Source organism: Eleginops maclovinus, chromosome 6 (assembly GCF_036324505.1).
Source record: "Eleginops maclovinus isolate JMC-PN-2008 ecotype Puerto Natales chromosome 6, JC_Emac_rtc_rv5, whole genome shotgun sequence".
In the NCBI taxonomy this organism is placed as follows: domain Eukaryota; kingdom Metazoa; phylum Chordata; class Actinopteri; order Perciformes; family Eleginopidae; genus Eleginops; species Eleginops maclovinus.
Genome location: NC_086354.1, coordinates 25,985,368 through 26,004,430, shown reverse-complemented (window position 1 = coordinate 26,004,430; position 19,063 = coordinate 25,985,368). Strand labels below are relative to the sequence as shown.

The 19,063-nt window shown below is 43.9% G+C and overlaps 2 protein-coding genes across 2 annotated transcripts; both read right to left on the bottom strand.

The window, feature by feature from the left end:
* Positions 1–811: 811 nt before the first annotated feature.
* Positions 812–8,477, bottom strand: cdyl (chromodomain protein, Y-like). Its single transcript, XM_063886330.1, has 6 exons — positions 8,232–8,477; positions 3,155–3,994; positions 2,847–3,019; positions 2,566–2,776; positions 1,630–1,773; positions 812–1,555 (listed from the first exon to the last, which is right to left on the bottom strand). Exons 1-6 carry the CDS (start codon positions 8,253–8,255, stop codon positions 1,397–1,399), a joined length of 1,551 nt encoding a protein of 516 aa, XP_063742400.1. The 5' UTR covers positions 8,256–8,477; the 3' UTR covers positions 812–1,396.
* Positions 8,478–10,013: 1,536 nt separating this feature from the next.
* On the bottom strand, positions 10,014–18,076 carry LOC134866556 (protein disulfide-isomerase tmx3a-like). Its single transcript, XM_063886771.1, has 15 exons — positions 17,496–18,076; positions 17,345–17,403; positions 14,626–14,680; positions 14,083–14,128; positions 13,915–13,995; positions 13,735–13,834; positions 13,504–13,581; positions 13,086–13,152; positions 11,429–11,527; positions 11,275–11,332; positions 11,148–11,201; positions 10,997–11,053; positions 10,702–10,831; positions 10,520–10,588; positions 10,014–10,436 (listed from the first exon to the last, which is right to left on the bottom strand). Exons 1-15 carry the CDS (start codon positions 17,527–17,529, stop codon positions 10,290–10,292), a joined length of 1,134 nt encoding a protein of 377 aa, XP_063742841.1. The 5' UTR covers positions 17,530–18,076; the 3' UTR covers positions 10,014–10,289.
* Positions 18,077–19,063: the final 987 nt, after the last annotated feature.

The following is a 19,063-nucleotide window of genomic DNA, read 5'->3' as shown; positions in this document are numbered from 1 at the left end:
AGTAATGGAACAGGTGATAATGGAACAGGTGATAATGGATGCAATGGAACAGGTGATAATGGAGGTAATGGAACAGGTGATAATGGAAGTAATGGAACAGGTGATAATGGAACAGGTGATAATGGAAGTAATGGAACAGGTGATAATGGAGGTAATGGAACAGGTGATAATGGATGTAATGGAACAGGTGATAATGGAGGTAATGGAACAGGTGATAATGGAGGTAATGGAACAGGTGATAATGGAACAGGTGATAATGGAAGTAATGGAACAGGTGATAATGGAACAGGTGATAATGGAAGTAATGGAACAGGTGATAATGGAACAGGTGATAATGGAAGTAATGGAACAGGTGATAATGGAGTTAATGGAACAAGTGATAATGGAACAGGTGATAATGGATGTAATGGAACAGGTGATAATGGAACAGGTGATAATGGAAGTAATGGAACAGGTGATAATGGAGGTAATGGAACAAGTGATAATGGAACAGGTGATAATGGATGTAATGGAACAGGTGATAATGGAACAGGTGATAATGGAAGTAATGGAACAGGTGATAATGGAAGTAATGGAACAGGTGATAATGGAACAGGTGATAATGGAACAAGTGATAATGGATGTAATGGAACAGGTGATAATGGTGATAATGGAACAGGTGATAATGGAGGTAATGGAACAGGTGATAATGGAGGTAATGGAACAGGTGATAATGGAACAGGTGATAATGGAAGTAATGGAACAGGTGATAATGGAAGTAATGGAACAGGTGATAATGGAACAGGTGATAATGGATTTAATGCAACAGGTGTTTGGTTTCACAGAATCTTTTATTTCTCGGGTTTTCAGTGGTGTCTGCTGAATAGATCAATCTGTTGACCCTTGTTTTGATGTTTAATAGAGAAACAGAGCATGTTCATGTTTGTGTTCAATAAAGCTTTGAACTTAACACAGTGATGAAGAGCAGACAGAAACAGGGTCTCCTCTGAGCTGTACATTCACCCCCATCAGAACACTGTAGTATGTGAAGCTGCCCTCCCAGGCTGCAGAGGAGCAAAGCGTCCTGAAGGCGGCGCTATAATATCTGAAACATCCAGCAGAGGAAACAGGAAGTCGCTGTGAGCTCATTTCCTGTGAAGCCTTTAGGAGAAATCCATCTGGGAGGTCAAAGGTTACCTCCACAGTGTCCTCAGTTCATCCGCGATGTTAGCCTAGCTTAGCACAAATACTGGTGGCGGGGAGAAATGTTAGCTTAGCTTAGCACAGGCATCCATCCTTTGGGTGCAGTTGAGAGTGTGAGGTGTCCAGGGGTTAGTGAGCACCATCGGAAGGGTCCAGGTAGATTCACCCCGCTGGCTCCAGGTGGGTCAGGGTTCTGCTTGTCTGGTTCAGTTTTTTAGCAGAGCTCGATTCCCCTCTGCAGGTTCTGCAGGATGGAGTCGGTTCCCTGCGAGGAACCCCAGACCCTCTTCAGGGCTTCACATTCGCGCTCGTTAGTTTGCTCTAGAGCACTGCGGCTGGTGTTCCTCATCAGGGCTTTGGACTCCTGCAGAACCTGAACCAGTAAGAGGAACCTGTTAGTGATGAGAGAACACACACACACACACACGGTGGTCTTTAGTACAGTACCTGTGGATCCACCATCACCAGCTCTCTGACTCGCAGCATCACTTCCTGCATGAAGGTTCCCGGCCACAGGACCTGAGACACCAGACCTTTAGAACACGCCTCCTGAGCCGTCAACTTCCTGCCGCTCAGCAGCAGCTCGTTAGCCTGGAACACAACACTTAGCTTAGTCTGGATACGTAGCCTGGAGCGTTGGACTGGATCATTAGCCTGTAAGGTTGGCTTAGCCTGTAACATTAGCTTAGCCTGTAACATTAGCTTAGCCTGTAACTTTAGCTTAGCCTGTAACATTAGCTTAGCCTGTAACCTTAGCTTAGCCTGTAACTTTAGCTTAGCCTGTAACTTTAGCTTAGCCTGTAACTTTAGCTTAGCCTGTAACATTAGCTTAGCCTGTAACTTTAGCTTAGCCTGTAACATTAGCTTAGCCTGTAACCTTAGCTTAGCCTGTAACTTTAGCTTAGCCTGTAGCTTTAGCTTAGCCTGTAACTTTAGCTTAGCCTGTAACATTAGCTTAGCCTGTAACTTTAGCTTAGCCTGTAACATTAGCTTAGCCTGTAACATTAGCTTAGCCTGTAACTTTAGCTTAACCTGTAACATTAGCTTAGCCTGTAACCTTAGCTTAGCCTGTAACTTTAGCTTAGCCTGTAACTTTAGCTTAGCCTGTAACTTTAGCTTAGCCTGTAACATTAGCTTAGCCTGTAACTTTAGCTTAGCCTGTAACATTAGCTTAGCCTGTAACTTTAGCTTAGCCTGTAACATTAGCTTAGCCTGTAACATTAGCTTAGCCTGTAACTTTAGCTTAGCCTGTAACATTAGCTTAGCCTGTAACATTAGCTTAGCCTGTAACTTTAGCTTAGCCTGTAACTTTAGCTTAACCTGTAACTTTAGCTTAGCCTGTAACATTAGCCCGGATCAATAGCCTGTGAGGTTTGCATGTACCGCGGCGAGGCCCATGATGCGGGGGAAGGTGAAGGAGGAGCAGGCGTCAGGGGTCTGTCCGTAGGCGGTATACGGTGTCTGGAACCAGGCCTTCTCATTGGCCCATACCACATCGCAGAGCGGCAGGATGGCGGCGCCGAGGCCAAGTGCCGGCCCATTCACCGCTGCGATGATGGGCTTCCTGAACTGGATGAAGGTGTTGACGAAGGTCCTGAGGAAGGGGAGGAAAATGTCACCTGATGACATGACACAGGGTTGCCATGGAAACCGCCGGGCGTTACCTGATGGTTTCGGCCATCTTGATGCTCTCCTTCTTCCTGTCGTCCGTCAGCCGTCTGATGAAGTAAAGGAAGTCCAGACCGCAGCAGAACACGTTGCCCACGGCGCCGAGCAGAACCAGCTTGCTGTCGTCAGAGGCCGCTGTCGCCATGGCGCTCTGGATCTCCTTCATCACCTGGGGAGGAACACCTGTCAGTCACCATGGCAACAGTGTGCTGCAAGTCAGAGAGCTTGTGACGGTGGACCATCACCACCATACGGGGGGCCCCAGGTATAGAATTTATATTGGGGGGGGGGGGGGGGGTCTCACCTCGGGGTTCAGCCTGTTGTCCTGGGACCCCCTGCAGCTCAGCAGGATGTGGGTGAACCCGTCCTGTTTCCTCACCACCAGGTCCCGGTACTTGTAGGCGCTCTCTGTCTGCCGGACGCTGAACCGGAGCCTCTTATCAAAGGCTGGTCCCTCCTCTAGACGCCGCCTCCCCAGGGAACTGGTTGCGCCAGTAACAGCAGTCTGGACCCCCGCCGACCCGCTGGCTGCGACCATCAGTGGGGGGGCACCTGTGGGGGGGGGGTTTTGGCTACGGGGCCGGGTCCCCATGCGGGCCCTCTCCTCTCCTGGGCCCAGCTGTACTCCTGCAGGTTTCTCCAGCAGGGCCACCTCCGGGGGTCCCAGCTGAGCCTCCTGACCCCCAAGGCTGAGGGCCGCCTCGCTGGGGGAATCCTCCTCCAGGGGGCGGCGGCTGTTCATGGGACTCTTAGGGACCAGGATCTTAATCCGGGACAGATCCACGCTGCGGCGGGCCGAGCCGGACAGAGGTCCCGACACCAGACCCCAACCTGCCGGAGAGGGGGGGCGGGTCAGCTGAGCGGAGTCCATAGGTTTCAGAGGGTCGTAGGTTCTGCTGATGAGGGGAGGCCTGCAGGTCCTGGGGGGGGGGCTGCAAGTTCTGGGGGGGGGGCTGCAGTAGCGGGTGGAGCGCAGTAAGGTCCCATCCCTCTGTTGCCGGTTGAACTGATGGACGTGGAACATGCAGGTGGACAGGTGGGACTCTGGCTCCCATGTGTCGCCCTCAGACCCAAACCCCCTCCACCTCACCAGGTACTCCAGCCCCCCCTTCTTACTCCTCCTCCGGTCCACCACGCGCTCCACCTGAGGACAGGTACAGGTTAGACCAGCAGTACTGCAGGACACAGGTACACGTTAGACCAGTAGTGATGGCTGTCTCTCTCTAGTCTCGTTAGTAACCGAGTGATGGCTGTCTCTCTCTAGTCTCGTTAGTAACCGAGTGATGGCTGTCTCTCTCTAGTCTCGTTAGTAACAGAGTAACCGAGTGATGGCTGTCTCTCTCTAGTCTCGTTAGTAACAGAGTAACCGAGTGATGGCTGTCTCTCTCTAGTCTCGTTAGTAACCGAGTGATGGCTGTCTCTCTCTAGTCTCGTTAGTAACCGAGTGATGGCTGTCTCTCTCTAGTCTTGTTAGTAACAGAGTAACCGAATGATGGCTGTCTCTCTCTAGTCTTGTTAGTAACAGAGTAACCGAGTGATGGCTGTCTCTCTCTAGTCTCGTTATTAACCGAGTGATGGCTGTCTCTCTCTAGTCTCGTTAGTAACAGAGTAACAAAGTGATGGCTGTCTCTCTCTAGTCTCGTTAGTAACCGAGTGATGGCTGTCTCTCTCTAGTGTCGTTAGTAACCGAGTGATGGCTGTCTCTCTCTAGTCTCGTTAGTAACCGAGTGATGGCTGTCTCTCTCTAGTGTCGTTAGTAACCGAGTGATGGCTGTCTCTCTCTAGTCTCGTTAGTAACCGAGTGATGGCTGTCTCTCTCTAGTCTTGTTAGTAACAGAGTAACCGAGTGATGGCTGTCTCTCTCTAGTCTCGTTAGTAACCGAGTGATGGCTGTCTCTCTCTAGTCTCGTTAGTAACCGAGTGATGGCTGTCTCTCTCTAGTCTCGTTAGTAACCGAGTGATGGCTGTCTCTCTCTAGTCTCGTTAGTAACAGAGTAACCGAGTGATGGCTGTCTCTCTCTAGTCTCGTTAGTAACCGAGTGATGGCTGTCTCTCTCTAGTCTCGTTAGTAACCGAGTGATGGCTGTCTCTCTCTAGTGTCGTCAGTAACCGAGTAACCGAATGATGGCTGTCTCTCTCTAGTCTTGTTAGTAACAGAGTAACCGAGTGATGGCTGTCTCTCTCTAGTCTCGTTAGTAACCGAGTGATGGCTGTCTCTCTCTAGTGTCGTCAGTAACAGAGTAACCGAATGATGGCTGTCTCTCTCTAGTCTTGTTAGTAACAGAGTAACCGAGTGATGGCTGTCTCTCTCTAGTCTCGTTAGTAACCGAGTGATGGCTGTCTCTCTCTAGTCTCGTTAGTAACCGAATGATGGCTGTCTCTCTCTAGTGTCGTTAGTAACAGAGTAACCGAGTGATGGCTGTCTCTCTCTAGTGTCGTTAGTAACCGAGTGATGGCTGTCTCTCTCTAGTGTCGTTAGTAACCGAGTGATGGCTGTCTCTCTCTAGTGTCGTTAGTAACCGAGTGATGGCTGTCTCTCTCTAGTCTCGTTAGTAACCGAGTGATGGCTGTCTCTCTCTAGTCTCGTTAGTAACCGAGTGATGGCTGTCTCTCTCTAGTCTTGTTAGTAACAGAGTAACCGAGTGATGGCTGTCTCTCTCTAGTGTCGTTAGTAACCAAGTGATGGCTGTCTCTCTCTAGTGTCGTTAGTAACCGAGTGATGGCTGTCTCTCTCTAGTCTCGTTAGTAACCGAGTGATGGCTGTCTCTCTCTAGTCTTGTTAGTAACAGAGTAACCGAGTGATGGCTGTCTCTCTCTAGTGTCGTTAGTAACCAAGTGATGGCTGTCTCTCTCTAGTGTCGTTAGTAACCGAGTGATGGCTGTCTCTCTCTAGTCTCGTTAGTAACCGAATGATGGCTGTCTCTCTCTAGACTTGTTAGTAACACAGTAACCGAGTGATGGCTGTCTCTCTCTAGTGTCGTTAGTAACGGAGTGATGGCTGTCTCTCTCTAGTCTCGTTAGTAACCGAGTGATGGCTGTCTCTCTCTAGTCTCGTTAGTAACCGAGTGATGGCTGTCTCTCTCTAGTCTCGTTAGTAACCGAGTGATGGCTGTCTCTCTCTAGTCTCGTTAGTAACCGAGTGATGGCTGTCTCTCTCTAGTCTCGTTAGTAACCGAGTGATGGCTGTCTCTCTCTAGTCTCGTTAGTAACAGAGTAACCGAGTGATGGCTGTCTCTCTCTAGTGTCGTTAGTAACCGAGTGATGGCTGTCTCTCTCTAGTGTCGTTAGTAACCGAGTGATGGCTGTCTCTCTTAGTCTCGTAGTAACAGAGTAACCGAGTGATGGCTGTCTCTCTCTAGTGTCGTTAGTAACCGAGTGATGGCTGTCTCTCTCTAGTCTCGTTAGTAACCGAGTGATGGCTGTCTCTCTCTAGTGTCGTTAGTAACCGAGTGATGGCTGTCTCTCTCTAGTCTTGTTAGTAACAGAGTAACCGAGTGATGGCTGTCTCTCTCTAGTCTTGTTAGTAACAGAGTAACCGAGTGATGGCTGTCTCTCTCTAGTGTCGTTAGTAACCGAGTGATGGCTGTCTCTCTCTAGTCTTGTTAGTAACACAGTAACCGAGTGATGGCTGTCTCTCTCTAGTGTCGTTAGTAACAGAGTAACCGAGTGATGGCTGTCTCTCTCTAGTCTCGTTAGTAACCGAGTGATGGCTGTCTCTCTCTAGTCTCGTTAGTAACAGAGTAACCGAGTGATGGCTGTCTCTCTCTAGTGTCGTTAGTAACCGAGTGATGGCTGTCTCTCTCTAGTCTTGTTAGTAACAGAGTAACCGAGTGATGGCTGTCTCTCTCTAGTCTCGTTAGTAACAGAGTAACCGAGTGATGGCTGTCTCTCTCTAGTCTCGTTAGTAACCGAGTGATGGCTGTCTCTCTCTAGTCTCGTTAGTAACAGAGTAACCGAGTGATGGCTGTCTCTCTCTAGTCTCGTTAGTAACCGAGTGATGGCTGTCTCTCTCTAGTCTTGTTAGTAACACAGTAACCGAGTGATGGCTGTCTCTCTCTAGTCTTGTTAGTAACACAGTAACCGAGTGATGGCTGTCTCTCTCTAGTCTTGTTAGTAACACAGTAACCGAGTGATGGCTGTCTCTCTCTAGTCTCGTTAGTAACAGAGTAACCGAGTGATGGCTGTCTCTCTCTAGTCTCGTTAGTAACCGAGTGATGGCTGTCTCTCTCTAGTCTCGTTAGTAACAGAGTAACCGAGTGATGGCTGTCTCTCTCTAGTCTCGTTAGTAACCGAGTGATGGCTGTCTCTCTCTAGTCTCGTTAGTAACAGAGTAACCGAGTGATGGCTGTCTCTCTCTAGTCTCGTTAGTAACCGAGTGATGGCTGTCTCTCTCTAGTCTTGTTAGTAACACAGTAACCGAGTGATGGCTGTCTCTCTCTAGTCTTGTTAGTAACACAGTAACCGAGTGATGGCTGTCTCTCTCTAGTCTTGTTAGTAACAGAGTAACCGAGTGATGGCTGTCTCTCTCTAGTCTCGTTAGTAACAGAGTAACCGAGTGATGGCTGTCTCTCTCTAGTCTCGTTAGTAACCGAGTGATGGCTGTCTCTCTCTAGTCTCGTTAGTAACAGAGTAACCGAGTGATGGCTGTCTCTCTCTAGTCTCTGTTAGTAACCGAGTGATGGCTGTCTCTCTCTAGTCTCGTTAGTAACAGAGTAACCGAGTGATGGCTGTCTCTCTCTAGTCTCGTTAGTAACCGAGTGATGGCTGTCTCTCTCTAGTCTCGTTAGTAACAGAGTAACCGAGTGATGGCTGTCTCTCTCTAGTCTTGTTAGTAACAGAGTAACCGAGTGATGGCTGTCTCTCTCTAGTCTCGTTAGTAACAGAGTAACCGAGTGATGGCTGTCTCTCTCTAGTCTCGTTAATAACCGAGTGATGGCTGTCTCTCTCTAGTCTCGTTAGTAACAGAGTAACCGAGTGATGGCTGTCTCTCTCTAGTCTCGTTAGTAACAGAGTAACCGAGTGATGGCTGTCTCTCTCTAGTCTCGTTAGTAACAGAGTAACCGAGTGATGGCTGTCTCTCTCTAGTCTTGTTAGTAACCGAGTGATGACTGTCTCTCTCTAGTCTCGTTAGTAACAGAGTAACCGAGTGATGGCTGTCTCTCTCTAGTCTCGTTAGTAACCGAGTGATGGCTGTCTCTCTCTAGTCTCGTTAGTAACAGAGTAACCGAGTGATGGCTGTCTCTCTCTAGTCTTGTTAGTAACACAGTAACCGAGTGATGGCTGTCTCTCTCTAGTCTCGTTAGTTACTAAGTACTTTTACTTCTCCTTCTGAAGTTTAATCTTGTTTTCTCTTAACTCTGCCGTTAGCATGTTAGCATTACCTCGTAGAACTCCTCCGTCGCCATGGAGACTGTGCGCCTCCACGAGCAACTTCCAGAAGCTTCTGGGTCAGTGACGCAGCCGTGCGCTGTTAACTTTATCTTTTGTAGTTTTTATTTTAATACAAACGTTAACGTTAACGGACCCCGGTGAATGAGCTGTTGCTGTTAGCTGCTAGCTGTTAGCACACCGCGTCACCCACAAATCCGGTCACACTCACCTTCAAAATAAAAGCCCCCAGTTTTTATGAAACGAATCAAACAGATGTTTCAAGACAATGATGATGTGATCTGATAAAGGATACGGTCGAGACATTGTAGCTGTACAAGAGACACAGAGAGACATTGAACAGACACTTAGACACACTGAGAGACACACTGAAGAGACACTGAGACACACTGAAGAGACACTGAGACACACTGAGAGACACACTGAAGAGACACTGAGACACACTGAAGAGACACTGAGACACACTGAAGAGACACACTGAAGAGACACTGAGACACACTGAGAGACACACTGAAGAGACACTGAGACACACTGAGAGACACTGAGACACACTGAGAGATACTGAGAGACACTGGGACACACTGAAGAGACACTGAGACACACTGAAGAGACACTGAGACACACTGAAGAGACACTGAGAGACGCTGGGGCATACTGAAGCGACACTGACACACTGAGAGACACTGGGGCACACTGAAGCGACACTGAGAGACACTGCGAGACACTGGGGCACACTGAAGCGACACTGACACACTGAGAGACACTGGGGCACACTGAAGCGACACTGAAGAGACACTGAGACACACTGAGACAGACACTGAGAGAGACACTGAGACACACAGAGACACACTGAGAGAGACTGAAGAGACACTGAGACACACTGAGAGATACTGAGAGACACTGGGACACACTGAAGAGACACTGAGAGACGCTGGGGCACACTGAAGCGACACTGACACACTGAGAGACACTGGGGCACACTGAAGCGACACTGAGACACACTGCGAGACACTGGGGCACACTGACACACTGAGAGACACTGGGGCACACTGAAGCGACACTGAAGAGACACTGAGACACACAGAGACACACTGAGAGAGACTGAAGAGACACTGAGACACACAGAGACACTGAGACACACTGAAGAGATACTGAGACACAGACTGAAGAGAGACTGAGACACACTGAGACACACTGAAGAGATACTGAGACACAGACTGAAGAGAGACTGAGACACACTGAGAGAGACTGAAGAGATACTGAGACACACAGACACACTGAGAGACACTGTGGGGGTTAAATCTCCAGACCCTCTCTGGTGTTGAGGAGAAACCTAAAGCTTTTTCTGAGTGTTTCAGAAACACTCGGGGTTTATCCAGGTCACTGTCCCCTGATCTCTGCTCCTCCGGGACAGCAGGGGGCGCCGTTACACCAGCAGAAGACGGTGATATATGACATCATGAGTAAATGTGTTGGGGAGCTATAAGACAGATCTAATTTAAACACACAGGTGCATTCCCTAGAGTTTGTGTAGCCGTGACCCTTAATCAAAACTCTTTTTATTTTTCTCTTTATTCACATTTCTATCATGGAAATAAACAACCTACTGTATATCATCCTTACTGTACTGACCCCCCTGAAGACCCTTGTCACAAACTGTGTAGTTCAAAAAGCTTTTTCAATAAAATAAACACTCTTTTGGACGAGGGTGGACCATGATTGGTTGATACTCCAGTGATCTCTTGTTTACGTCAATAATAAGAGATATTCTCTGCAGTCGTTAAATACAGGGGTTTATTTGGACCCCCATAAGTCTCTACAGAGTTAAAAACATTACATTTAAAATAAATATGTCTTATAAATCCAAGGCAGAAAGAGAACAAGCTCAAAACTACAGAAATATAAGTCAGCAGGAGTAAAAGGACTAATGACAGGAATAACCCACGATGCATCTGAAGACTCAGCTCAAAGACACAGCGCCACAGGGACAGATGTTAAATAAGAACAGCTGTTCAGGAGAAACGAGATGCCAGGTGGTCCGTCCCTCGTCCTCAGTCATTCTTCTTGTCGTTGTCGTCCTCATCATCGCTACTCGGGTCTCTGCGCCTCCAGCAGCACACGTAGATGAAGGCGCTGATGATGGCGAACGGGACGCTGATGAAGACGTAGCCGAGAACGGGAAACTTAGAAAACATCAGCTGGACAGAGAGAGGATGAAGAGGTCAGGTGAGACCCAGGAAGCAGAAGAGAGGAAACAGGAGAGAGGACACAGGAAGCTCACCCTCAGTGAGGATCTTGACTCGAACAAGAAGCGTAGGACTCGCTGGTCGACACTGTTTCCTCCCTGAGGCTGAACACAGAAATCAAAATGTTTTTCAGAAAAAGTTCACATTTTTTTATTTTGAGAAAATGTCAGAATTCTGAGATTTGAAAAAAAAAAAAAAAACAAGACAAGGATTTCACCGCCACGCTGCCGTCCAGGACTCCGTTCAGGAAGTCCAGCAGCTGCTGCTCCGACTGCACGCCCCCCTCAGGCAGGAAGTACCCATCAGTGGAGAGATTCACCACGATGAAGGAGGGCAGTGACACCTCTCTACACACACACACACACACACACACACACACACACACACACACACACACACACACACACACACACACACACACACACACACACACACACACACACACACACACACAGAGCTGATGAATACACTCCTTCATGTTTCATCAGGTGGATGAGTGTTCAGCGACTCACCCCATCACCAGACCACTGATGTAATCACTGCCCTCCATATATCCAAAGTAAAAGCTCCTGCAGACAGACACGTGAGACAGACAGGTGACACAGACAGGTGAGACACAATCAGACAGAGAGAGAAGTGACAAACAGACAGACAGACAGGTACCTGCTGTATATCTCTGTGTAGTCTGAAGACACTTTCTCCACCAGACTTTTGTACCTGAACAGGAACAGGAAACACTTATCAGGAAACTCAGAGTGAGAAACAGGTTAACTTCCTGTTGATGTCTTACCTGTGGCTGTCTTCACTGCGACTCCTTGGCTCCAGCAGCGCCAACACCACCAGCTTACCTGCAGAGATGGGCGGAGTCACACCTAAGACAATCAGCAGCTTGTATTTATCTGAGCCAATCAGCAGCCGCTCTTCATATCTATTAATTAGATCACCTGAGTCTCCCATGGCGTACAGTGTGTGGGCGTCAATCAGGCAGAAGTTAGGGAACCGTTCCCTGTTGATCCACGACTTCAGATCTCCGTCACGTTTCTCTGGGAACAATAACAACAAGAAGTTAGGGAACCGTTCCCTGTTGATCCACGACTTCATATCTGCATCACGTATCTCTGGGAACAATAACAACAAGAAGTTAGGGAACCGTTCCCTGTTGATCCACGACTTCAGATCTGCATCACGTTTCTCTGGGAACAATAACAACAAGAAGTTAGGGAACCGTTCCCTGTTGATCCACGACTTCAGATCTCCGTCACGTTTCTCTGGGAACAATAACAACAAGAAGTTAGGGAACCGTTCCCTGTTGATCCACGACTTCATATCTGCATCACGTATCTCTGGGAACAATAACAACAAGAAGTTAGGGAACCGTTCCCTGTTGATCCACGACTTCAGATCTGCATCACGTTTCTCTGGGAACAATAACAACAAGAAGTTAGGGAACCGTTCCCTGTTGATCCACGACTTCAGATCTGCATCACGTTTCTCTGGGAACAATAACAACAAGAAGTTAGGGAACCGTTCCCTGTTGATCCACGACTTCAGGTCTGCATCACGTTTCTCTGGGAACAATAACAACAAGAAGTTAGGGAACCGTTCCCTGTTGATCCACGACTTCAGATCTGCATCACGTATCTCTGGGAACAATAACAACAAGAAGTTAGGGAACCGTTCCCTGTTGATCCACGACTTCAGGTCTGCATCACGTATCTCTGGGAACAATAACAACAAGAAGTTAGGGAACCATTCCCTGTTGATCCCACGACTTCATATCTGCATCACGTATCTCTGGGAACAATAACAACAAGAAGTTAGGGAACCGTTCCCTGTTGATCCACGACTTCAGATCTGCATCACGTATCTCTGGGAACAATAACAACAAGAAGTTAGGGAACCGTTCCCTGTTGATCCACGACTTCAGATCTGCATCACGTATCTCTGGGAACAATAACAACAAGAAGTTAGGGAACCGTTCCCTGTTGATCCACGACTTCAGGTCTGCATCACGTATCTCTGGGAACAATAACAACAAGAAGTTAGGGAACCGTTCCCTGTTGATCCACGACTTCAGATCTGCATCACGTATCTCTGGGAACAATAACAACAAGAAGTTAGGGAACCGTTCCCTGTTGATCCACGACTTCATATCTGCATCACGTATCTCTGGGAACAATAACAACAAGAAGTTAGGGAACCGTTCCCTGATGATCCACGACTTCATATCTGCATCACGTATCTCTGGGAACAATAACAACAAGAAGTTAGGGAACCGTTCCCTGTTGATCCACGACTTCAGGTCTGCATCACGTATCTCTGGGAACAATAAGAACAAGAAGTTAGGGAACCGTTCCCTGTTGATCCACGACTTCAGATCTGCATCACGTATCTCTGGGAACAATAACAACAAGAAGTTAGGGAACCGTTCCCTGTTGATCCACGACTTCAGGTCTGCATCACGTATCTCTGGGAACAATAACAACAAGAAGTTAGGGAACGTTCCTGTTTGATCCACGACTTCATATCTGCATCACGTATCTCTGGGAACAATAACAACAAGAAGTTCAAACACACACTTTATCTCACTTCCTGTCTCACCGTCATACAGGAAGTACGATCCATCTTTAAAAACCACCACCACCGGCAGGGAGGGCAGCGACACCGCCTGCACACAGAACTGGTTTAACTGGGACAAGAACTAGTTTAAACTGGGACATAGGCTGGTTTAACTGGAACAGAATCTAGTTTAAACTGGGAAAGAAACTGGTTTAAACTGGACAAGAACTGGACTAAACTGGGACATAAACTGGTTTTAAACTGGTTAAACTGGGACAGGAACTGGTTTAACTGGGACATAAACTGGTTTAAACTGGTTAAACTGGGACAGGAACTGGTTTAACTGGGACATAAACTGGTTTAAACTGGTTAAACTGGGACAGGAACTGGTTTAACTGGGACATAAACTGGTTTAAACTGGTTAAACTGGGACAGGAACTGGTTTTACTGGGACATAGACCTTTGGCAGCGCGTCTCTGTTGGCAGAGAAGAAGTAGGTGTGAACAATCAACTCCTCGGCTGTGGAAGTGAAGTTTCCCTGAAACACAACAGAGGTCAGAGGTGTGTGTGTGTGTGTGTGTGTGTGTGTGTGTGTGTGTGTGTGTGTGTGTGTGTGTGTGTGTGTGTGTGTGTGTGTGTGTGTGTGTGTATGTGTATGTGTGTGTGTGTGTGTGTGTGTGTGTGTGTGTACCTTGAGCTCTGATGTAGCTCCAACATAAAGGAACATGACTTCATGGTGGCTCATGGCGTGTTGGAAGAGCTGAGCGCTGCTGAGGGATCGAACCAGCGGCCTGAAACGTGACCATGGGGAGGTTAGTGACTTAAATATTATTTTCAACTTTAATTGTATTTATATTATTATTATTATTACCCTCCGACTCGATTAGCGAAATCCAGGATCCCCTCTTTGGTTCTCGCTCCTGAATAATTATATTTCACATTTTTCTTCAACCTTAGAAAACAGAAGACAATAAAAGGTCAAATAAATATATTAATATTTAATGTTTTCTGTGAATAGATGTAGGACGCAGAGACTCACATGAGGATGGCGGGGTAACCTCTGACCTTGAACTCTTTTGCCAGACCTGTATAAACACATCACAGGCCTTTATTTTGATAGTTCATGCAGAGACCTTTATTTTGATAGTTCATGCAGAGACCTTTATTTTGATAGTTCATGCAGAGACCTTTATTTTGATAGGTCATGCAGAGACCTTTATTTTGATAGGTCATGCAGAGACCTTTATTTTGATAGTTCATGCAGAGACCTTTATTTTGATAGTTCATGCAGAGACCTTTATTTTGATAGGTCATGCAGAGACCTTTATTTTGATAGGTCATGCAGAGACCTTTATTTTGATAGTTCATGCAGAGACCTTTATTTTGCCAAAAACCCCCGGCCCCCCGGGGGCTTTTTTTTGAAGAGACATCATTTTGATGGGTTCCCCCTTTTTTGGTTTTTGATATTTATATGTGAGATTATAGTAGTATAGTTGATAGACTAATCTAGAGTAAATATTTGATTAATCATATAATAGTTTTGTTTTTTACCGGGGCGGGGGATGGCGTCAGTTTTCCCGACGTGGACCGGGGCCCGGCTCCCAGTTTGACCGATTGATCCCAACCGGGTCAGGGGTCTGCAGAATGAACACCGGGGGCGTAGAACTAAAGGGGCAGAACACAGGGAAAATGACGGAAGAAAAAGATTTTTTAATGATAAAATAAAAGGTGAAAGAGGGGATTAAATACTCGTCATCGCGCTGCAGTATGCATAGTAATCAAAAAAAATTTAATTAGCAAAAACAGATGCAGGATAAAACACTGATATAAACATAAAAAACCAACATTTAAGAAATAAAAAAAACTGCATCACACAGCAGCCTGCAGTATTCCCATAAATATTTTAATTATAATTTATATATATATATATAAATTAAAAAAAAGAGTATACAGTGGAGGAAAAAAAAGTTCTGATCCCCTGCCAATTGAGTTGTTTACCCCTTTTACAATAATGAACAGTCTGTCATTTTTAAGGTGGTTTTTTTAAACAATAAGACAAATACAAAATAAACCCAGAAATGTATTTTTTTAAAAAAAGATAAAAATTAAAGCTTTTAATTTGGGGGAAAATAAGTTTTTCGTCCTTGCAACCAAGAAGAAAGAAAAAGGGGGGGGTGAAACCCTCTTTTTGTCTCAGCCTGACACAGCAGGCAACAGTGAAATTGGTCCTGATTTAACCCCCTAAGCACTAGGAGCGTGGCAGTAAAGTGCCGCCCGGGGGGAAAAAAAACAAGGATTTTTGTAAAGTATATTCTTAAAGATCTATTAAATATTTTATGAAATACTTTTATTACCAGAGTCTCAGTTCTATCTCCCTGAACGTGAAAAAAAATTAAGAAGCTATTATTTTGAAGGGGGGTTCCTGTTTCAAATTTGCACAATTTGATGCTAAGCTAATGTTGCATTTTCCCCTCAGTTTAATATAATGTATAAAGTACAGTTTTTAAAAATGTATATATCCGTTTAAAAAACATTTAATTTTTATAACTGTATAGTCACAGTTTAAAAAAAAACTGTTATAGTCACGTATAATATAACTGTATATAGTCACGTTTATTTTAACTGTATTAGTCACAGTTTAAATAACGTATATAGTCACAGTATAATAAATGTATAAGTCACAGTAAATATAACGATATAGTCACAGTTTTAAATAACTTTATGTCCAGTTAAAATAATGTAATGTCACAGTATAATATAACTGTATATAGTCACAGTTTAATATAACTGTATATAGTCACAGTATAATATAACTGTATATAGTCACAGTTTAATATAACTGTATATAGTCACAGTATAATATAACTCGTATTAGTCACAGTATAATATAACTGTATATAGTCACAGTATAATATAACTGTATATAGTCACAGTTAATATAACTGTATATAGTCACAGTATAATATAACGGTATATAGTCACAGTATAATATAACTGTATTTAGTCACAGTATAATATAACTGTATATAGTCACAGTATAATATAACTGTATATAGTCACAGTATAATATAACTGTATATAGTCACAGTATAATATAACTGTATATAGTCACAGTATAATATAACTGTATATAGTCACAGTATAATATAACTGTATATAGTCACAGTATAATATAACTGTATATAGTCACAGTATAATATAACTGTATATAGTCACAGTATAATATAACTGTATATAGTCACAGTATAATATAACTGTATATAGTCACAGTATAATATAACTGTATATAGTCACAGTATAATATAACTGTATATAGTCACAGTATAATATAACTGTATATAGTCACAGTATAATATAACTGTATATAGTCACAGTATAATATAACTGTATATAGTCACAGTATAATATAACTGTATATAGTCACAGTATAATATAACTGTATATAGTCACAGTATAATATAACTGTATATAGTCACAGTATAATATAACTGTATATAGTCACAGTATAATATAACTGTATATAGTCACAGTATAATATAACTGTATATAGTCACAGTATAATATAACTGTATATAGTCACAGTATAATATAACTGTATATAGTCACAGTATAATATAACTGTATATAGTCACAGTATAATATAACTGTATATAGTCACAGTATAATATAACTGTATATAGTCACAGTATAATATAACTGTATATAGTCACAGTATAATATAACTGTATATAGTCACAGTATAATATAACTGTATATAGTCACAGTATAATATAACTGTATATAGTCACAGTTTAATATAACTGTATATAGTCACAGTATAATATAATGTATATAGTCACAGTATAATATAACTGTATATAGTCACAGTATAATATAACTGTATATAGTCACAGTATAATATAACTGTATATAGTCACAGTATAATATAACTGTATATAGTCACAGTATAATATAACTGTATATAGTCACAGTATAATATAACTGTATATAGTCACAGTTTAATATAACTGTATATAGTCACAGTATAATATAACTGTATATAGTCACAGTATAATATAACTGTATATAGTCACAGTATAATATAACTGTATATAGTCACAGTATAATATAACTGTATATAGTCACAGTATAATATAATGTATATAGTCACAGTATAATATAACTGTATATAGTCACAGTATAATATAACTGTATATAGTCACAGTATAATATAACTGTATATAGTCACAGTATAATATAACTGTATATAGTCACAGTATAATATAACTGTATATAGTCACAGTATAATATAATGTCTGTACGCACGTGTCATCCAGTTCCTCTACAAAGGCTGATGCTGAGCCGGCCAGCAGCAGCAGCACTGAAACATTAAACACAGGTCAACGAGGAGTGTAAATGTATGTAAATGCGTGTTGATGAAATATAAATGAAGTATTAAACAGTATTTGGTACCTGAGAGCAGCATGTTGTTCCTCCGCTCCGACATGCCGAGATTAACTGACGCTAATCTGCTAACTGCTAACAGACCTAATCTGAAGGATTAGCATTCAGTACAACATTATCAACACACAGACAGGAGGGGGAGGAGGGACTCTTTCATTTAAATGGACCAGTTAAGGACCATTTCATATCTATCATATTCAAATGCAAAAGTTGTTTTAAGGGTTAAAATGGATTAAACAGGGACAAATTAAGGGATAATGAAGGCTTAACAAAGGGATAATTAAGGTTAAGGGACACTTAAGGGGTGATTAAGGTTAAGCAACAGTTAAGGGATGGTTAAGTCTATGGTTAAGGGACAGTTAAGGCTATGGTTAAGGGACAGTTAAGGGATGATTAAGGCTAAGGTTAAGGTACAGTTAAGGCTATGGTTAAGGGACAGTTAAGGGATGATTAAGGCTAAGGTTAAGGGACAGTTAAGGCTATGGTTAAGGGACAGTTAAGGGATGATTAAGGCCAAGGTTAAGGTACAGTTAAGGCTATGGTTAAGGGACAGTTAAGGCTATGGTTAAGGGACAGTTAAGGGATGATTAAGGCCAAGGTTAAGGTACAGTTAAGGCTATGGTTAAGGGACAGTTAAGGGAAGATTAAGGCTAGGTTAAGGGACAGTTAAGGCTATGGTTAAGGGACAGTTAAGGGATGATTAAGGCTAAGGTTAAGGTACAGTTAAGGCTATGGTTAAGGGACAGTTAAGGGGTGATTAAGGTTAAGCAACAGTTAAGGGATGGTTAAGTCTATGGTTAAGGGACAGTTAAGGCTATGGTTAAGGGACAGTTATGGGATGATTAAGGCTAAGGTTAAGGTACAGTTAAGGCTATGGTTAAGGGACAGTTAAGGGATGATTAAGGCTAAGGTTAAGGGACAGTTAAGGCTATGGTTAAGGGACAGTTAAGGCTATGGTTAAGGGACCGTTAAGGGATGATTAAGGCTAAGGTTAAGGGACAGTTAAGGGATGATTAAGGCTAAGGTTAAGGTACAGTTAAGGCTATGGTTAAGGGACAGTTAAGGCTATGGTTAAGGGACAGTTAAGGGATGATTAAGGCTAAGGTTAAGGGACAGTTAAGGCTATGGTTAAGGGACAGTTAAGGCTATGGTTAAGGGACCGTTAAGGGATGATTAAGGCTAAGGTTAAGGGACAGTTAAGGGATGATTAAGGCTAAGGTTAAGGGACAGTTAAGGCTATGGTTAAGGGACAGTTAAGGGATGATTAAGGCTAAGGTTAAGGTACAGTTAAGGCTATGGTTAAGGGACAGTTAAGGGGTGATTAAGGTTAAGCAACAGTTAAGGGATGGTTAAGTCTATGGTTAAGGGACAGTTAAGGCTATGGTTAAGGGACAGTTATGGGATGATTAAGGCTAAGGTTAAGGTACAGTTAAGGCTATGGTTAAGGGACAGTTAAGGGATGATTAAGGCTAAGGTTAAGGGACAGTTAAGGCTATGGTTAAGGGACAGTTAAGGCTATGGTTAAGGGACCGTTAAGGGATGATTAAGGCTAAGGTTAAGGGACAGTTAAGGGATGA